Source organism: Rhincodon typus, chromosome 8 (assembly GCF_021869965.1).
Source record: "Rhincodon typus isolate 14 chromosome 8, sRhiTyp1.1, whole genome shotgun sequence".
Classification (NCBI taxonomy): domain Eukaryota; kingdom Metazoa; phylum Chordata; class Chondrichthyes; order Orectolobiformes; family Rhincodontidae; genus Rhincodon; species Rhincodon typus.
In genome coordinates, this window is record NC_063339.1 from 30739500 (window position 1) to 30759662 (window position 20163).

General features: G+C 41.6%; 1 protein-coding gene and 1 non-coding gene across 2 annotated transcripts in view; one reads left to right on the forward strand and one right to left on the reverse strand.

Annotated features, from left to right (window-relative positions):
- mdga2a (MAM domain containing glycosylphosphatidylinositol anchor 2a) overlaps positions 1-20163 on the reverse strand; it is a 570544-nt gene that overhangs the window by 40912 nt on the left and 509469 nt on the right. Inside the window, exon 14 of the mRNA XM_048600082.1 lies at positions 19357-19515. Coding sequence (XP_048456039.1) covers positions 19357-19515 — 159 coding nt within the window. The remainder of the gene's footprint in view (positions 1-19356; positions 19516-20163) is intronic.
- On the forward strand, positions 9698-9783 carry trnay-gua. Its single transcript is given in 2 exon segments — positions 9698-9734; positions 9748-9783. It is a non-coding gene; the product is annotated as a tRNA-Tyr (tRNA).

The window sequence follows — 20163 nt, forward strand, 5'->3', positions numbered from 1 at the left end:
AGAGGATAGGTGGAGAGGAAACAAACAGGTCGAAGAGGCGGGGATGGAGCCAGTAAAGGTGAGTGTAGGTAGGGAGTTAGGAAGGGGATAGGTCAGTCCAGGGAGGACGGACAGGTCAAGGGGGCGGGATGAGGTTGGTCGGTAGGAGATGGAGGTGCGGCTTGAGGTGGGAGGAGGGGATAGGTGGGAGGAAGAACAGGTTAGGGAGGCAGGGACGAGTTGGACTGGTTTTGGGATGCGGTGGGGGGAGGGGAGATTTTGAAACTTGTGAAATCCACATTGATACCATTGGGCTGCAGGGTTCCCAAGCGGAATATGAGTTGCTGTTCCTGCAACCTTCGGGTGGCATCGTTGTGGCACTGCAGGAGGCCCAGGATGGACATGTCGTCTGAGGAATGGGAGGGGGAGTTGAAATGGTTCGCGACTGGGAGGTGCAGTTGTTTATTGCGAACCGAGCGTAGGTGTTCTGCAAAGCGGTCCCCGAGTCTCCGCTTGGTTTCCCCGATGTAGAGGAAGCCACACCGGGTACAGCGGATGCAGTATACCACATTGGCAGATGTGCAGGTGAACATCTGCTTGATGTGGAAAGTCTTCTTGGGGCCTGGGATGGGGGTGAGGGAGGAGGTATGGGGGCAGGTGTAGCACTTCCTGCGGTTGCAGGGAAAAGTGCCGGGTGTGGTGGAGCTGGAGGGGAGTGTGGAGCGGACAAGGGAGTCACGGAGAGAGTTGTCCCTCCGGAAAGCAGATAAGGGTGGGGAGGGAAAGATGTCTTTGGTGGTGGGGTCGGATTGCAGATGGCGGAAGTGTCGGAGGATGATGCGTTGGATCCGGAGGTTGGTGGGGTGGTACGTGAGGACGAGGGGGATTCTTTTTTGGTTTTTATTGCGTGGACGGGGTGTGAGGGATGAGGTGCGGGAGATGTGGGAGACACGGTTGAGGGCGTTCTCGACCACCGAGGAGGGGAAGTTACGGTCCTTGAAAAACGAGGACAACTGAGATGTACGGGAGTGGAATGCCTCATCCTGGGAGCAGATGCGGCGGAGGCGAAGGAATTGGGAATAGGGGATAGCATTTTTGCAGGAAGGTGGGTGGGAGGAGGAGTATTCTAGGTAGCTGTGGGAGTCGGTGGGCTTGAAATGAATATCGGTTTCTAGGTGGTTGCCCGATATGGAGACAGAGAGGTCCAGGAAGGGGAGAGAGGTGTTAGAGATGGTCCAGGTAAACTTAAGGTTGGGGTGGAAGGTGTTAGTGAAGTGGATGAACTGTTCAAGCTCCTCGTGGGAGCACGAAGCGGCGCCGATACAGTCATCAATGTAACGGAGGAAGAGGTGGGGTTTAGGGCCGGTGTAGGTACGGAAGAGGGATTGTTCCACGTAACCTACAAAGAGGCAGGCGTAGCTTGGGCCCATGCGGGTACCCATGGCTACCCACTTTGTCTGTAGGAAGTGGGAGGAATTGAAAGAGAAGTTGTTGAGTGTGAGGACGAGTTCAGCTAAATGGATGAGGGTATCAGTGGAGGGGGACTGGTCGGGCCTGCGGGACAGGAAGAAGCGGAGGGCCTTAAGGCCATCTGCATGAGGAATGCAGGTGTAGAGGGACTGGACGTCCATGGTAAAGATGAGGTGTTGGGGACCGGGGAATTGGAAGTTCTGGAGGAGGTGGAGGGCGTGGGTGGTGTCATGGACATAGGTAGGGAGTTCCTGGACCAAGGAGGAGAAAATGGAGTCTAGATAGTTGGAGATCAGTTTGGTGGGGCAGGAGCAGGCGGAGACAATGGGTCGACCAGGGCATTCAGGTTTGTGGATTTTGGGAAGGAGATAGAAGCGGGCAGTGCGAGGTTGGGGAACGATGAGGTTGGAGGCCGTGGATGGGAGGTCACCTGAGGTGATGAGGTTGTGGATGGTTTGGGAGATGATGGTTTGGTGCTCAGGGGTGGGGTCATGATCAAGGGGGCGGTAGGAGGAGGTGTCGGAAAGTTGGTGTCTGGCCTCGGCGATATAGAGGTCAGTGCGCCATACTACAACTGCGCCTCCCTTGTCTGCGGGTTTTATGGTGAAGTTGGGATTGGAGCGGAGGGAGCGGAGGGCTGCACGTTCTGCAGGGGAGAGGTTGGAGTGGGTGAGAGGGGTGGAGATGTTGAGGCGATTGATGTTTCGACGGCAGTTGGAGATGAAGAGGTCGAGGGAGGGTAGGAGGCCTTGGGGTGGTGTCCAGGAGGAGGGGGTGTGTTGGAAGCGAGAGAAGGGGTCAGTAGAGGGAGGGTTAGGTTCACGGTTAAAGAAGTAAGCGTGGAGGCGGAGGCGGCGGAAAAACTGTTCTATAACTTATTTTTGGAATCAAGATGAATAATGTTTGAATCTGGCTTACTAACTTTAGCACTCTCTTTACTTATATTGAAAAATATTAATACTTTCAATATCAATAGAGATACTCAGCCTCTAATCACAATGGCCAAAGTTTTAAATTTTCTCCAGGTTGCAGAATGCAGTTTTGTTTTAAGGTAAGTTAATGGCTCCACAGCAATCTGTAATTTCGACTCGACCCCAGAAACTTTCTTCTTCAAAATTTTGCTATTAAACCAACAGCTGCTAGTGGGCTTTGGCAAGTATTAAATGTCAAAGGAGGCAGCGCTGAAAAAGGCAATGAACAATTTAACAAAGACAGAAGTAACTGAAAAGTCTCAAAGTGCAAGTGATAATGATGTATTTTAGTTTTAACATTTTGACCCTGCGTGCCACAGGAATCTTAACTGACCTTTCATTTCTGAGCCAATGGTCACAAATAGGAGTACTTTCTTCAGCTCCTGTGAATGAATGATGATCATTCTGCTCTCAGTAAAAGTATCTGCTATGTTTTCTGATCAAGCTCCAAAATAGATTTGTTGGTCATGTACAAACTAAAGAATAACACCAATAGTGCAAGAGGAGCACCTTTGACAACTAAAATACACAGAAGGTATGTATTCGTGGGATATCTATCAAATTACTGGGTGAACTCCAATCATGGAAGTAGCTGCAATGAGCTTACTGTGTTGGTGATCAAAAAGTAATGAGGTGTAAGAACTGAAAGAGTGCAACAGAGTGAAGAGGTAGATGACTCAAAAAGTTGAAAGTTTGTTCTCTTCTGTGATTTCCCTGGAGATGATCAGGTAACAGAGGGAATCCCCTGAAGAGAATCCCAAAAGTGACCCAAACAGAAAAGATTTCAACAAATCTGAATGGCACCTGCACTAAACAAAGCAGTTGAAAGATTTACTGAAATTGTTCAACAATCTTAAAACAAAGACAATGGTACTACAGTCTGCCATTGATGCACTGTGATTAAATTGTATGAGAATAGCATTTACTTTAATGTCACAGGATTCAAGAGCTCTTTTGAATTCTGATGGTGCTGCAAAGTCCACTTTCCATCTCTAGCTTTTATCTGGCTCCTTTTCTCACATCCTCACAAATGCCCATTTGAAAATGCTACATTTACAGGCACTAGGCACACTATGGGCTGTGTGCTTACATTCTGATCTCAACCATCAGGAGGGCATTTGAAAATTTGAAAGCTTGGACCTTCATCGCTGTTCACTTCATTCTTGTGTCATCGTCCTGATGAGTGCAAGCTGGAATTTTTTGACTTCTTGCCTTCTTTTAGAAATATTATTTTCATTCACTGCTAAAAAAGTATGTAATGCAGCATAAATCCTTTGGAAAATTTTACATAAAGGCTTCTTATAAAGTCAGCATTTACAGACTAATCCTCTTCTTTTTCCAACCAGATGTTCTGTTCTTTGAATGGAATCTCTCACCTCCAATCGTTCACAAGTACTGCAGACATTTATCTAGCTTCCTTCTCTGAACAATGTCAACTGGAATGAAGAAAAGGTCGTCCTGAGAGAAAAAAAATTACAAAATGTCTTCTTGGACTTTCGTGAATTATTTTCTGAGTTTTAATCGTTTTTGAAAAGGGTAAGAACAGGAATCAAAGAAGGGGTCAATTGGACTTAAAATGAAGAGATTGGGTGACAAGATTAAAAAGAGGGAACAATGCCAGAGCAGAGATAGATGCTACAGGGAGTGCAGAAAAATAGATGGGAGTGACTTTTGCTGGAGGGTAGAGTTCAATGGAGCAACAAGGTGCTGATAAATATGGATGGGAGAATAGGAAGAAAGTAGTAAAAAATTCAGGACGTGAATTGGCAGTAAACCAGAATGTGGTGGGAGTGAGGGGCATGAAGGTAAGAAGGGAGCGATTTACTGGAATTTGACCCAGGTCAGAGTCATGAAATGGTTGCAGCACAGAGGATGTGCTGGTGTTAGTCAGCTCCACAACAGCTCTTTGCAAGACAAAACTAGCCAGTCCAAATCTTGCCCTTTCCCCGTCTATCCTCAAATTTTCTACATATTAATGATTATCCAATTCCCCTTTGACAACCACAATTGAATCTGCCTCTACATACTCTCAGGAACTCCAGATCAGAACCACTCACATCATAAGATGGAATTCTTCTTATCTCGCCTTTGGCTCCTTTGCTAAACAACTTTAAAACTGTATCCTTTCTTCTTAAGCTTTCTACCAATGTCAACAGTTTTGATCTACACTGTCCAGACCTCTCATTGATTTTAATTACCTTGATTACATCTCCTTTCTATTTATGTATTTTCAAAGGAGGACAAACGCAACTTCTCCTATTGTTCCATAGAACTGAAATCTGTCATACCTGGAAACATCTTTGTAAGTTGTTTCTACATCCTCTCTAAACTCTTCACTTTTTTTTAAAGTGTGGAGTCCAAAACTGGGCTCAATACCACCACTGAAGCTAAACCATGCTTTGGACAAGCTCATGATAATTTATATGCCCTTGTACTCTGTGCTGTCATTTATAAAGCCCAGGAATCTGTGTGCATTTTGTGCCCATATAACCTCACGTTTCTCTGTCCCTGCCCCCCTTTAGAAAACCCTTGATTTTGTAATGTCTTTCCTTATTCTTCCTCCCAAAATGTGTTATTTTAGATTTCTCTGCAGGAAGTTTCAGCTGCCATATGTCTGCTCACTACACCAGCCTCTTGAAGACTATCACTTTCCTCCTCATAGCTGACCATATTTCCAAATCTTGTATCACAACCTCTAAGTTCCAACAACGAGGGCAAGTTCACAGATTTAACCAGAAAAAAAACCTGTTAAATGTGACAGAAAGAACATCAAGGTGACATTTAATCCTTTATCTAGGATGGGGGCTGTGATGGAGAGCAGGAACAGGAAAAGACTAGAAAAATAGCTTGAGACTGTTGAGGTACTGAGTCTGAGTGGCGTCATCGAAGGCAAAAAGACACCCGGAGAATCAAGAAGCAGTACAGGAGTTAGAGTCGTAGCGGTCCAGACTCAGAAAAAGGCTCATCGGCCCATTGTGTCTGCCCCAGTCAACAACAACTACCGAACTGTTCTAATCTCATTTTCTAGCTGTTGGCCCATACCCTTGTATATCTTGTCATTGCGAGTGCACATCTAAATACCTCTTAAATGTTATGAAGGTTTCTGCCTCTACCACCCTTACAGACAGTGATTCCCGTCACCCTCTGGGCGAAAAAGACATTCCTCAAATCTCCTCTAAACCCCCTGTTCCTTACGTTAAGGGGGAGGTGATGGCCTAGCGGTATTATCACTGGACTGTTAATCCAGAGGCCCAGATAACATTCTGGGGACCCGGGTTCGAGTCCCACCAAGGCAAATGGTGGAATTTGAGTTCAATAAATATCTGGAATTAAGAATCTAATGATGACCATGAATCCATTGTCGATTGTCAGAAAAGCCCATCTGGTTAATGCCCTTTAGGGAAGGAAACTGCCATCCTTACCTGTCTGACCTACATGTGACTCCAGACCCCCAACAATGTGGGTGACTCTTAATTGCCCTCTGGGTAACGCTGCCTGGCCAGTGACGCCCTCATCCCATGAATGAATAAAGGAAAAAAAATCGATGCCGCACGGTTACTGATCCCTCCATCAAGGGAAAAATTTCCCTCCCTAAACTCTACGCCTCGGCTAATAAAAGCTAGTATCCCATATGCCTCCTTAACCACAGGGAGATAACTGTCCCAACACCTTAACGGACTAAAATACATGCACATTAAGGTCCCTCTGGCCCTCAGTGCTTCTCAGGGTCCTACTGCTCACCATGTATCCCTTGACTTGTTTGTCCAGCCCAACTGCATCACCTTACACTTATCCACACTTAGAAAAATAAAGGAGAAGCTGCAGAGGAAAGCTGTTACAGCTGAACTGAGTTATAGAAAAGAAAAAAGGATCAAAATAACATCCAAAGCTAAAGCAAAAGAAGTTAATTAATTAAAAAGGCAAAACAGATCGAGGTAAAAACAAAATGCCTGATGGGAGTGGGAAGGACACAGTACTTTGTTGTCAGTGAAATATGGAACTAGAGAGCGACAAAATAGATCATATATAAACAGTTACAATGCAATGTTTCAATGTTAACTGCTCAGACAATATTAAATGTCAAAAATGTTAAGACAGCACATCTGTGTAAAAACAATAACTAAATTGCTAAAACACATGGTCCAAAATAACCATCAACATTTACAGAGAAATTTGAAATCCCTATTAGCTTCTGAAATAATGATCCTGTAGGCCTCTACAGTTTAAAGGAATATATAAGAATCATACAAAACAAATGCTACCAATCAAACATTACCTTAGTTTATCAACTTACAATACAGTTAAATAAAAACAAAATCACTTGTACTTTAAAACTAAAATCTTCAAGTGAACCTTTCTCTTTTAACTTTATTTTCCTCACACAAAGTCTTTGGCTACTTATCAGGCTCTTGAAAGCACTATCAGTTCCGGGGACTAAACCATAGTGCAACTGCACTCAGGAATTTATTTTGATTATGCTCAGATTTCATGCTCTTCTTTGAGTTATGAGATTTCTTGGTGTCTTCCCATCAGCCTCCAGTCAAATGAATCTTGACCAATTTTAAAAGACTTCACAATTGTGGAAGCTCCAGCTCAACCATGGGCTTCATTCGGCTCCAAGGCTTGGAGAATTAGAATTGCTCTTGATTTCTAATTTCCTTATTGCTTCTGGTCTGAAGTTGCTTTATCTCTCTCTCTCTTTCTCTACCTGTTCCAAAGTTGAACTGCTTTTTCTCAGATCAAAATTACTATGGATTTCTTTCTCTCACTTTTTCACGTCTCTTTCATGAATTGTATCTCCAAACTGATCTGGAGTCCCCACCTACATTACACTTGATGAGTCGTAATGTTAATACTTTAACTGTGTAAGACACAGACTTGGCTAACATTTATCTTTTTTGCTCTCACAACCCGGTGACCTGAAATATAATGAAATAAACTGTAACTCCCAATATCCGCTGGCTCAATAAATTAAATCAAGAAACCTTTCTAACTCCACAGTCCATCTCCATGGCACTGTGGCATCTCTGAAGTGTTCCAAACAGAAATGTAAATTAACTATGACTTACCTTCTAACCATTCTTTTTGATTCTGGAACCTAGATAAATAATTGATATATCTGATGATCCCCATCTCCAGAGTTACTGTTTCTACTGAGAAACTCCTTTGATTAAAAGTTGCTTTTAGTTTATTTTTATCTGGGAATCAGATAATTTAGATTGTTGTCAGATAATTTTAGACCCTCTGGTTCCACCACAAGATTAGAGATCGGTCATCCATTTTTTAGGTTTTCTCCCCATCCTAATTCTAAGTTCATTAATTAATTACCCAGGTTTGTTTGAATTACTCATGTTGGAGGGTTATTTACCAGGTGTCTATATCAGGTATTTCCATTTGCCTTACAATTAACATATTAATCTTCAGTCTACAGATTATAGTCACAAACATAAAAGTTATGCCTTCAAAATGCATGAAATGCATCAGATATTCAAAACAAGTTGATGTCTTGTGTCACTGCACTGCACAAAGGGCTAAGACTAAGCATGATGAAAGTCTATTAGACAGCTGTTAAGGATGTTCAGCTGTAATTCAGTCACTGTGCAAAGTCATAAATTCTTTTCAGAGAGATACTGTGGATTTAGAGGTAGTTTGAGGCCACCTGTGATGTGACTATTTTTGTCAAACTATCCACACCGACTTGTATTAATCTACTAACCAACAAGAAGCCACATAACAAGCCTTACAAATTAGCATCCTGCTTGTAAATTAGTGCCTTTATTCCATTTTAGCTGTTAGACATTCAGTTCTGCAAACTCAGATTAACCTTAAATTGAGTTAGAAAATGAAATAACGTCAAATATGATTAAGATAACACAAACAGCAAGCTTTAATGTTGTGTACCATGAACAATTCTGAACTGGACTGGATTCGAGGTAATGTATTTTTGGAATAAAGAATATCAATTAAACTGTATTGAAGCATTTCTCCAGAAAGTATAATCCTATAGCTCTATATTTCAATTCTCATAAAGTAATGTCAGCCTGAAACACTGAACACAGTTGTACCGTGTACTTCAAGAATCCCAATAGTAGGACAAAAGGTGTTCAAAAACTGTGCTTGCAAGCAGTAGGATTGGTTCAGTGATTTTACCAAAAGTGGCCTTCAAATTGGCTGACTCAGAGCCCCACATCCATTTAGGCAAAAACTAGGACCTCACATTATAAGCGGTCTGTAAATATGAAAAAAAGACTGAACTTCACACTGTACAAAATCACTTAAGAGATAAAAGAAGCAGGGAGATATGGCTCTCTGAAACAGACATTTGTTCCTAGATATGACAGAACTATATTTATACGGCTGCACAATTATTACATGAAACAGTCCTGCTTAGATATTAAACACAACCAGAAAACTTTAATTTACTCCTACACTCCATTCATGAAGTGCCGTTCACAGACTTTTGGGCTCCTGTGACACCCACTGATTATCTGCAGCCAAATCTTTCCTTTGATTATAACAGTCACATTTAGAAGCTTTGATCAATAACTAAATCTTCTCTGTAGGGATTTATCAAGGCAATATTAAATATAAAGCACAGATATTCTTTTAAACTTTAAAAAAAAGTATACATTGATTTTCTAGGAAATAATAAATCTTGAAAAACACTTCTTTCCTTTGCACCATATAGATATACATATTATTAAAATGTATGCATTGTAGTTTTTACTTTTACTTTACTTGTAAACTTATTAAGGAAGGGTGTAAGTGGCAGCCCAAGGCTGCAGGAGCAGGAAGGCCATGAAAGCAGGCAGCCTGGGCTGGCAGCACGGGCGAAGTCAAGCCTGAAATGGGCAAGATCAAGCCCTTGTGAGGATTGCAAGCCCAGCATGACTTGGTGCTTATGGACTGTGGTGGTGAACTGTTAACTGTGTTTCTTTGTGTTTCTACTTTTTTAGTAAGTAGGTCTGTAATTTTTAATTTTTTGACTTTGTTTTCTTTATTATTCAGCTTTGTACCAAGGTTCTGTACCTAGGTACCTTTGTACCTAAGATGGCGCCTTAAATGGCGACGAGTAAACATTTGCTGTACTCATGACAATACATGTGACAATACACCTAAATCAGTTCAATGCAATTCAATTCAATGTAAATGTGTCAGAAATCATTCAGAGAAGGTGTACTAGACTGGAATATCTGGAATGGGAAGGTTGTCTTATGGGGAAAAGTTGGACAGGCTTGGCTTATATTTCTCCTTATTTCTCCTCTTATATAACTTCTCCTTCGATAGCTCAGCTGGTAGAGCGGAGGACTGTAGAGTTCACAAAGACATCCTTAGGTCGCTGGTTTGATTCCGGCCTGAAGGAGATTACTTTTGCAGGCAGCATGATGGCTCAGTGGTTAGCACTGCTGCCTCACAGCGCCAGGGACCCGGGTTCAATTCCAGCCTCGGGTAACTGTCTGTGTGGAGTTTGCACATTCTCCCTGTGTTTGTGTGGGTTTCCTCTGGGTGCTCTGGTTTCCTCCCACAGTCCAAAGATGTGCAGGGTAGATGGATTGACTATGCTAATTTGCCCACAAGTGCCCAGGGATGTTTAGGTTAGGTGGGTTAGACATGGGAAATGCAGGGATAGGGGAATTGGTCTGGGTGGGATGCTCTTCACAGGGGTAGTGTGGACTTGTTGGGCCAAATGGCCTGTTTCCAAACTGTAGGGATTCTATGATTTGCTGGAGTTTAGAATAGTAAGAATTGACTTGATTGACATACATAAGTTTCTGTCAGGAATTTACAGGATGGATGTGGAGAGCAAGTACCCTTTTATGGAAAAATTTAGAACCAGTGGTTGCAGATTAAAAGCAAAGGTTGCCCACTTAAAACAGAGATTAGGTAAATGTGTTCTTCTCAATGGGTCATGGGTTGTTGGAACTCTCTTCCTGAAAATGCAGCAGAAGCTACATATATTTGAATATATTTAAGGCAGAGGTGAATAGATTCCTGGTGAGCAAGGAGATGAAAGCTTATCAGGGTAGGCAGGAATGCGGGGTTGATGTTACAATTATTATTGAATGACGGTGTAGAAGTGAGGAGCAAAATGGCCTACTCCTGCTCCTTTCCAGTATGTTAGTAAGCATTGAGTTGAATAAGTATTAATAAGGAGTGCGTTCAAAAAATTTGTTTTGGGTTTATTTCAGTCATTATTTTAGAGATGCCTGTTAAAAAAAAGCAAGAGGTTTTTTTGGAAATGAGAGAAAAAGCATCATCAATGACTGAAAGTTGAAAGGAGGAACATCATACTCAAGACTAATCCAATCCCATGGCAACCACAAGCATTCACCTCCTCCATTTGGATAGATGCCGCGGAAGTGAAAGTGACTACTACACCTGAGAACGTTACAAAGCCTAAAATTCATCTGAAGAAAACAGCACAAAGTCCAATGATCTTGGTCTCTGTGGCAGCTTGACCAAGGAGATCTTATCCTGGATGACGATAGGTTCCTCATGTTGTCACCATTTTAATGACCCTTTTGAGAATTCAATGCAGTCATTCAGAAACCAAGTTAAATTTCATTCAACAAAAGTTTCTTAAAGTTCCCCTCCAAGCCAATCATCATCCTGACTTGAAAATATATCACCGTTCCTTCACTGACGCTGGGCCAAAATCCTGGAATTTCCTCCCTAATGGCATTGTGGGTCAACCCACAGCAGATGGACTGCAATGGTTCAAGAGACAGCTCACCACCACCTTCTCAAAGGCATCTAGAGATGGGCAATAAATGCTGGCTGGCCAGCGATGTCCACATCACACAAATGAGTTTTTAAAAAAAGTTAACAATGAAAAATACAATCAGTCTGCCTAATATGCTCTCCGACAATTGGTTATAATCATTGGTTTATCTGAAAACTCTTCTCACCCTCATTGACTGCACTGGCTAATGACGGGTTTAAGGACTGGTGAAACTCTGTTGGAAGTCATTCATTGAGCAGGCCATAGCCATCGGAAAATTTAATGACCCCAAGGAGATTGTCCATGGGAATGACTGACTCTTATCCATAAAAGAGATGGTGTGGAGAATAGTGCGTGAATGAGCGTAGGCTACTATTATAAGCATAAAACAGATCTGAAGGTATTCTGGCCCCTTTTGTTTAGTCGCAGGAGGCAAGTGTGTACATAATCAAGTAGAGCGTGGTTGAATTATCCTTTGGATGATAGAGGGTGATAAGGCTCTTGTCAATACCATAGACCTTGCAAAGCTCCTGCGGGATCTTGTTCTTGAAGTTGCACTCCTGTTCAACATTAATCTGACATGGAATACCAAAACAGCCATATCAATTACACACCTTCAGTTTGGCTATAGTTGAGGCCTTTTGGTCACCAGTGGGAATGGAAACTTTTTAGTTTATTGTTTGAGAACATCATCAGTAAGTTTGCTGTCCAAAAATTGTGAAACACCTGTTGTAAATTTTACGCAGCCTGTATTGCTGTTTCCATTTGGTAAATACTAATCTTTGTCATTGATCTTCTGTTGCTATAGATTAAAGGTTTGGATATACGCTAATTAAGAAATCATAAAGTATTTTCATTTGAAAGTATTTCCTATTTCAAATAGGCTTATTGCAAGATATATGTTTTAAATAGATATTTTCTGTTGTTCATTTGCCTATGTGCAAATGTAGAGTTTTGATATTTCCATTTTCATTGTTCTTCCTGTTAGAATAATAACACCTTTTTTTGGCAACGTTATATGACCTCTCAAGCCTGACATACCTTAACCAAATTAAAAATAAAAGTTTAGGGGTGAGAAGGTCTGAGGAAAAACCTCTCCAAGGAGACTGTTGTAGTTGTGCAGGGCTGCCTTTTTTACTTGTATTGGCTCCAATATCCATGCCTTTCTCAGCCCATCCTGCTGCAAAGAGACTAATTGGGCCTTAACAAAGCAAGAACCCTGCCAGCCCCACAGCTAATTCACACCACAATCTGTCTCCTGTCCACTGCTGTGTAACTTTGTCTATTATCGGGGAGGAGGTGGCCCAGTGATATTATTTCTAGACGATTAACCCAGAGACCCAGGTAATGTTCTGGGGATCCGGTTTTGAATCCTGCCACAGCAAATGGTGGAATTTGAATTCAATAAATTTCTGGAATTAGGAGTCTAATGATGACTATGAAACCGTAATTGATTGTTGGCAAAACCCATCTGATTCATTAATGACCTTGAGGGAAAGTAAACTGCTTTTATCTGGTCTGGCCTACATGTGACTCCAGACCCATAGCAATATGGTTGACACTTAATTGCCCTCTGAACAATTAGGGATAGGTAATAAATGCTGGCCTAACCGTCAATGTCCACATCCCATGAAGGAATAAAAAGAAAAGGACTGTATCAAGGAGCCTCACGCCACCCCCAATCCAACTTGGCTACTTTACCAACTCGTCCTTCCACTTTTCTGTCTCTGGTGGCCAGTAACATTCAGCCTATTTAATCCTGATTCCTTTTCTGCACATACTGCCAAGTACTTACAGCATTTTCTGTTTTGTTTTCAGACTTCCAGCATCCGCAACAATCTGCCCCTATGGACCAAGAGGGAGCCTGAGTGATTTGCTGGCTGTAAACAGGATCCTAATTCATTTGGAACACTGTGCTGATTATCAACGTTTCCATACCAACCTGAGAGTTCCAGCTTCCTGTTCTCCAAGAGGTCAGAGCACTTTGCTAAATTGCATCTGATGCAAGACAGATTGCCTTTATGTAAATCAGAGAATGTTGACATTCTGTCACAAGTGTCACCACTGCAGAGTGGATCTGAAATTTTCAATGGTTCTGCTTGGGGCAACCTACTGTGTGTCAAAACCTTGCAGCTTATCACAGTCCCCAGCTAAAAAAATGACTTGAAATGTGAAAAGTTCTTAGAGTATAATGTGGCTTAGTCAAGCTCTGTTCAATCTGTCATCAGCAATGATCTACATTTTAAACAAAGTGCCATGTGGTGAATGAGCCTTTGTTTTGAAAAGGCTGGTCACAGAGACATAGAGTCATACAGCATGGAAACAGACGGTCTAACTCATCCATGTCAACCAAGTTTCCTATACTAAACTGATCTCACTTTCTGGCATTTGGCCCATATCCCTCTAAACCTTTCCTATTCATGTACCTGTCCAAATGGCTTTTAAATGTTATAACTGTACCTGTATCTATCACTTCCTCTGGCAGTTTCATTCCACACACAAACTACCCTCTGTGTGAAAAAGTTGCCATTCAGGTCCCATTTAAATCTTTCCCCTCTCACCTTAAAAATATGCCCCCTAGTTTTGAATTCCCCTATTTTAGGGAAAAGACCTTTGCTATTCACCTTATCTATGCCCCTCACGATTTCATAAACCTTTGTAAGATCATCTCTCAACCTCCTATGCTCCAGTGAAAAATGTTCCAGCATATCCAGCCTCTCCTATAACTCAAAGCTTCCCAGTTTTGGAAACATCCTGGTAAATCTTTTCTGAACTCTCCCCAATTTAACCTTTCTATAGGAAAGTGAACAAAGCTGCATATAGTACTCCAGAGATAACAAGGTGTAGAGCTGGATGAACACAGCAGGCCAAGCAGCATCAGAGGAGCAGGAAGGCTGACGTTTCGGGCCTAGACCCTTAGCTTCCTCTATAGTGCTCCAGAAGTGGCCTCACCATTGTCCTGTACAACCTCAATATAGCGTCCCAATTCCTATACTCAAAAATCTGAGCAACGAAAGCAAGTGTGCTAAATGCCTCCTTAACTACCCTATCTACCTGTGATACAACTTTCAAAGAACCATGTACATGAAACCTTAGGTGTCTCTGTTCGACAACATTACTCAGGGCCCTACCATCAGAAGGATATGCCCTGCCCTTGTTTGTTTTACCAAAATGCAATACCTCACATTTATAAAAATTAAACTCTTATCTGCCACTGCTCAGCCTATTTACCCAAATGATCAAGATCCCTTTGTAATCTTGGATAACCTCCTTCCCTGTTGAATATAATACCAATTTTGGTATCATCTGCAAACTTATCAAACATACCTTCTAAGTTCTCATCCAAACTATTTACATAAATGGCAAACAGAAATGGACCCATCACTGATCCCTGCGGAACATCATTGGTCACAGGCCTCTAGTCTGAAAACCAACCCTCTACCACCACATTCTGTCTCCTACCATCAAGCCAATTTTCATATCTAATTGGCAAGCACTCCTTTAATCCCATGAGATCTAACTTTAATAATTAGTCTACCATGCAGAAGCTTGTTAAAGGCTTTACTAAAGTCCATACAGGTAATGTCTACTGTGCTACCCTCATCATGCGTTTTGGTTACATCCTCAAAAAACTCAATAAGTTTTATAAGACGTAATTTCCCATTCATAAAGCTATGCTGACTATCCCTAATCAGACCTTGCCTCTCCAAATGCATATAAATCCCATCTCTCAGAATCCCCTCCCACAACTTACCCTTCACTGATGTCAGGCTCACAGGTCATTACACCATTTCTTAAATAAAAATACAACACTGGCCACCCTCCAGCAACTCACCCGTGGCTGCAGATCAGACAAATATCTCTGCTAGGGACCTGGCAATTTCTTCCTTAGCTTCCCAAAAGGTCCTGGGATACACTTGGCCATGTCCCTGAGATTTATCCACCTTTATATATTTTTTTAAGACCTCCAGCACTTTTCTTCTGTAATATGAACTGTTTTCAAGATATCAATATTTATTTCCCCAAGTCCCCTAACCTCCATTTCTTTCTCCATAGTAAAAACGGACATGAAATATGCATTTAGTATGCCTCCCATCTCCTGTGGTTCCACCCACAGGTCACCTCATTGATCTTTAAGGGGCCCTATTCTCTACCTAGTTGTTCTTATGCTGTTAATGTACTTGTAGAACCTCTTTGGATTATCCTTAATCTTATCTGTCAAGGCTATCTCATATCCCCTGTCAGCCCTCCTGGTTTCCCATTTAAGAATGTCCCTACTCCCCTTATACTCTTCAAGAGTTTCATTTAATACCAGTTGTCTGTACCTAATATATGATTCCTTATTCTTGACCAGAGTCTCAATATATTTATTCATCCATTGTTCCCTACTCTTACCAATCTTACCTTTCACTCTAACAGGAACATAACACCTCTGAACTCTTGTTATCTCATTTTTGAAAGCTTCCCACTTGCCAGTCTATCCTTTATCTGTGAACAGACTACTCCAACCAACCTTTGAAAGTTCCTATCTTATACTATCAAAATTGGCCTTCCTCTAATTTAGAACTTTAACTTTTATACAAGGCCTATCCTTTTCCATAACTATGGGGCCAGTGATCATAATTCTATTAGTTTTAAAATAGTTATAGAAAAGGATAGTCCTGATATAAAATTTGAAGTTCTAAATTGGAGTAAGGCCAATTTTGACAGTATGAGGCAAGAACTTTCAAAAGTTGAATCAGAGATAGTAGGAACTGCAGATGCTGGACAATCCGAGACAACAAGGTGCAGGGCTGGATGAACACAGCAGGCCAAGCAGCATCATAGGAGCAGAGAGGCTGACGTTTCGGGCAAAAGTTGATTGGGAGAGGCTATTTCCAGTTAAAGGGACAGTTGGAAATTGGGAAGCCTTCAAAAATGGGATAATGAGAGTCCAGAGGAAGTATGTTCCTGTTAGCATAAAGGACAAGGCTGATAGGTGTAGGCAATGCTGGATGACTAGAGAAATTGAGGCTCTGGTCAATAAAAAGAAAATGGCAGGTATAGAAAGCTGGGATTGAGTGAATCACTCGAGGAGCATAAGGTCGGTAGAAGTATACTCGAGAAGGAAACCATGAGGGCAAAAAGGGGTCGTGAGATAGTTTTGGCAAATAGGTTTAAGGAGAACCCAAAGAGATTCTACAAATACATTAAGGGCAAAAGAGTAACTAGGGAGAGAATAGGCCGATTAAAGATCACACGACTGTTTTTGTGTGGAACCGTAGGAGATGGGTGAGATGTTAAATGAATACTTCGCATCAGCATTTACAGTGAAAAAGGAATATGGAAGCTAGAGAACTTGGAGAAATAAATAGTGATATCTTGAAAAGTGTCTGTATTACAGAGGAGGACATGCTGGATGTCTTAAAATGCATAAAGGTGGATAAATTCCTGAGACCTGATCAGGTGGATCCTAGAATTTTGTGGGAAGTTAGGAAAGTAATTGCTGGGCCGTCTTGCTGAGATATTTGTATCATTGATAGCCACAGGTGAAGTGCCAGAAGACTGGAGAGTGGCTAATGTGGCACCATTATTTAAGAAAGATGGTAAGGATCCTGTGGAACAGAGACCGAGGGGTGCAGGTTCATAGTTCCTTGAAGGTGGAGGTGCAGGTAGACAGGGTAGTGAAGAAGGCATTTGGTACACTTGCCTTTATTGGTCAGTGCATTGAGTACAGGAGTTGGGATGTCATGTCGTGCTGTATAGGACATTGGTTAGGCCACTTTTGGAATACTGTGTTCAATTCTGGCCTCCCTGCTACAGAAAAAATGTTAAACTTGAAAGAGTGCAGAAAAGATTTACAAGGATGTTGCCAGTGTTGGAGGGTTTGAGCTATAGAGAGAGGCTGAATTGGCTGGATATTTTTTTTTCCTGTAGTGTCAGAGGCCGTGGAGTGACCTTATAGAGGCCTGTAAAATGAGGGGCATGGATAGGATGAACAGCCAAGGTCTTTTTCCCAGGGTAGGGGAGTCCAAAACTAGAGGGCACAAGTTTAAGGTGAGAGGGGAAAGATTTAAATGTGATCTAAGGGGCAGGATTTTCATGCAGAGAATGGTATGTATATGGAATGAGCTGCCAGAGGAAGTGGTGGAGGCTGGTACAATTGCAACATTTAAAAGGCATCTGCAGGGGTACATGAATAGGAATGGTTTAGAGGGATATGGGTCAAACGCTGGTAAATGGGGCTAGATTAATTTAGGATATCTGGTCAGCATATAGTTGGGCTGAAGGATCTGTTTCCAGGCTGTACAACGTTGTGACTCTAATAGAATTATGATCACTGGTCACAAAGTGATCCCCCACTAACATCTCAGTCACTTGCCCTGCCTTACTTCCCAAGAGAAGGTCAAGTTTTGCTCCTTCTTTTTTAGGTACATCTACATATTGATAAAGAAAATTTTCTCGAACACATTTAACAAATTCCTCACCATCCAAGCCCTTAACACCATGGTAGTCCCAGCCTATGTTTGCAAAATTAAAATCCCTTACTATTACAATGCTATTATTCTGACATATATATGAGATCTTTCTACATACTTCTTCGTCAATTTTCCTCTCACTATCTCATCAAGGTGATCATCCCCTTCTTATTTCTGACTTCTACCCATATAGCTTCACTGGATGATCCCTCAGAAATATCCTCTTGAAGTACAGTAGTAATGTTTTCCTTTATCAAAAATACCACTCCCCCTCCTCTCTTGCCTCACTTTTTATCCTTCCTAAATAATTTAAACCCTAGAACATTGAGCTGACAGTCCTATCCATCTCTCAGCCAAGTTTCTGTAATAGCTGTGATGTCCCAGTCCCGTGCTCCCATATATTCCCTGAGTTTATCTTCCTTACCTGTATGACCCCTTACGTTAAAATAAATTAAGTTTAATTCTTCAGAGTTACTGAATTGTTCTTGCCTGCGTTTTCTAACTAACTTGGTCTTTTTAAATTCTGAACCATCCTCATTTGCCTTTTCCCAGCCCTCTCCCTACGAATTTAAAGGCTCCCAAATAGCACTAACAAATTTTCCTGCCAGGATGTTGGTACCTTTCCAGCTCAGGTGAAATCTGTGCCTTTTGAAGAGGTCTTTTCTGCCTCAGAAGAGATCCCAGTGATCCTTGTCTACTGCACCATCTCCTCTGCCAATTTTTGATACCCGTTCTATCTTCTTATGCCTGCTCTAAGAGGGTCGAATATCGTTGGTCAGATATCAATATTTCTACCTGTACTCTTCTTCCTCTCTATTGTATATCCTTTTCCAGTCTCATCTGAATTTGCTTCCATCCTCTGGTTACCACCATGGACCATTTTCCTCTATTCCTTCCATCACTCCTTCCGCCATCCTGTTTCTCAATCTCTTTCTCCCACTTTCTTATCCTCTGTCCCTCATTTCGTCCCTTTACCCATTCTTTCTCAAATCTCCTCTACATGCCTCAATTCCATCCCTCCAGGTTTCCCCATTTCTACCATTTCTGGATATTTTCTTCTGATCCCAAAAACTTCTAATTCTTCTCCTCAAGCCTGTCGACCACTAATTCTCCTCCTTTGGTTCAGTATGGTGTTCCCTTCCCTATTTCTCCCTCTTTCTCTGCTTCGTCAATCCACTCTCTTGTCAGCTTACCTGTATCACTCCACTCTCACATTAACCTCCATCCTACTCATATCCCAATAATAGCAGTTCTGCCTCAGCCTTGAATCAATTGCTAGCCCTGCTTGATCTGAAAACTTCATTTTCCTAGCTCTCTAGGTCCAACCCCCAGAGAGATTGACAAATTATACATTATGCTATGACATAACATGCTGCTTTCCAAATTTTGCATACAAAATGTTTAAAAAAGACATTTTAGAACAATAAACAGTTGTCTTTAGCAATTTCTCTTATCACGAACTGATACTACCACATTCCATGGTGACGTTTCTGGATTCAAAATGTAGTGTAAGTGAATGCTTCCTATTGGATTCAATGTAAATAGTGCAGGAATGCACACTAGTATTCTGCTACTTTTAACCTTGTCTATTGTTTAACCTATGTCAATGGTCCTCCTGCTAGCAATATTATTTTGGTCACTTCTCTTCTGCATTCTATTGGCCCTCTACTATAGAGGTAAATGTTAAACTGAAGATGTTGTTAAACATGTTATAATTCAAACACAAATGAACAAATTTATCTTTACTCACACATACCTATGTGCTTTCCATACATGTTATAGTAGAAGCTGACACAGTAAGCACTGTTAATGGATCCATATGGATTTTTAGGCAGTGTGCTGAAAATAGGACTTAGGAGTCGAGCCCTTTCACCTTCTGTTCGAGGGCGAGAAGTCTCTATATACATGTAGAAACCTGTAGAGATAAAGAAACAGTAATTCAGCTAAATTTGTACAACAAACATTCAAGTGCTGCAATTCACTTCAAATGATGTTTACACAAAATCATATTTAGTGTCAATCAGAGCAATTTTTGAAATTAAACATAAAACATTAAATGGTACAGCAGAGAAATGGACCCTTCGGCTCACCATGTCTGTGCTAACCATGATGCCATTCTAAAGTAATCCCATCTGCCTGGATATGGTCCTTATCACTCCAGTCCCTGCCTACTCATGTGTCTGTCTAAATGCTTCTTAAACATTGATATCATGTCTGCTTTAACCACCTTTCCTGGCAGAACATTCCAGTCACCTACTGTGTCAGTCACTCTGTGTGAAAAACTTGCTTCACACATCTCCTTTAACTTTTCCCTTTTCACCTTAAACCTAAGCCCCACCCCAGTATTTAACATTTCCACCTTGGGAAAAAGACTCCAACTAACCACACTATCTATACCTCTCACAATTTTATATACTTCTTAAAGGTCACCCCCTCAATGTCCGATGCTGTAGCGAAAACAATCCAAGTTTGTCCAACCTCTCCTTATAGTTAATACACTCCAAAGCAGGCAACATTCTGGTAAAAAGGTGTAGAGCTGGATGAACACAGCAGGCCAAGCAGC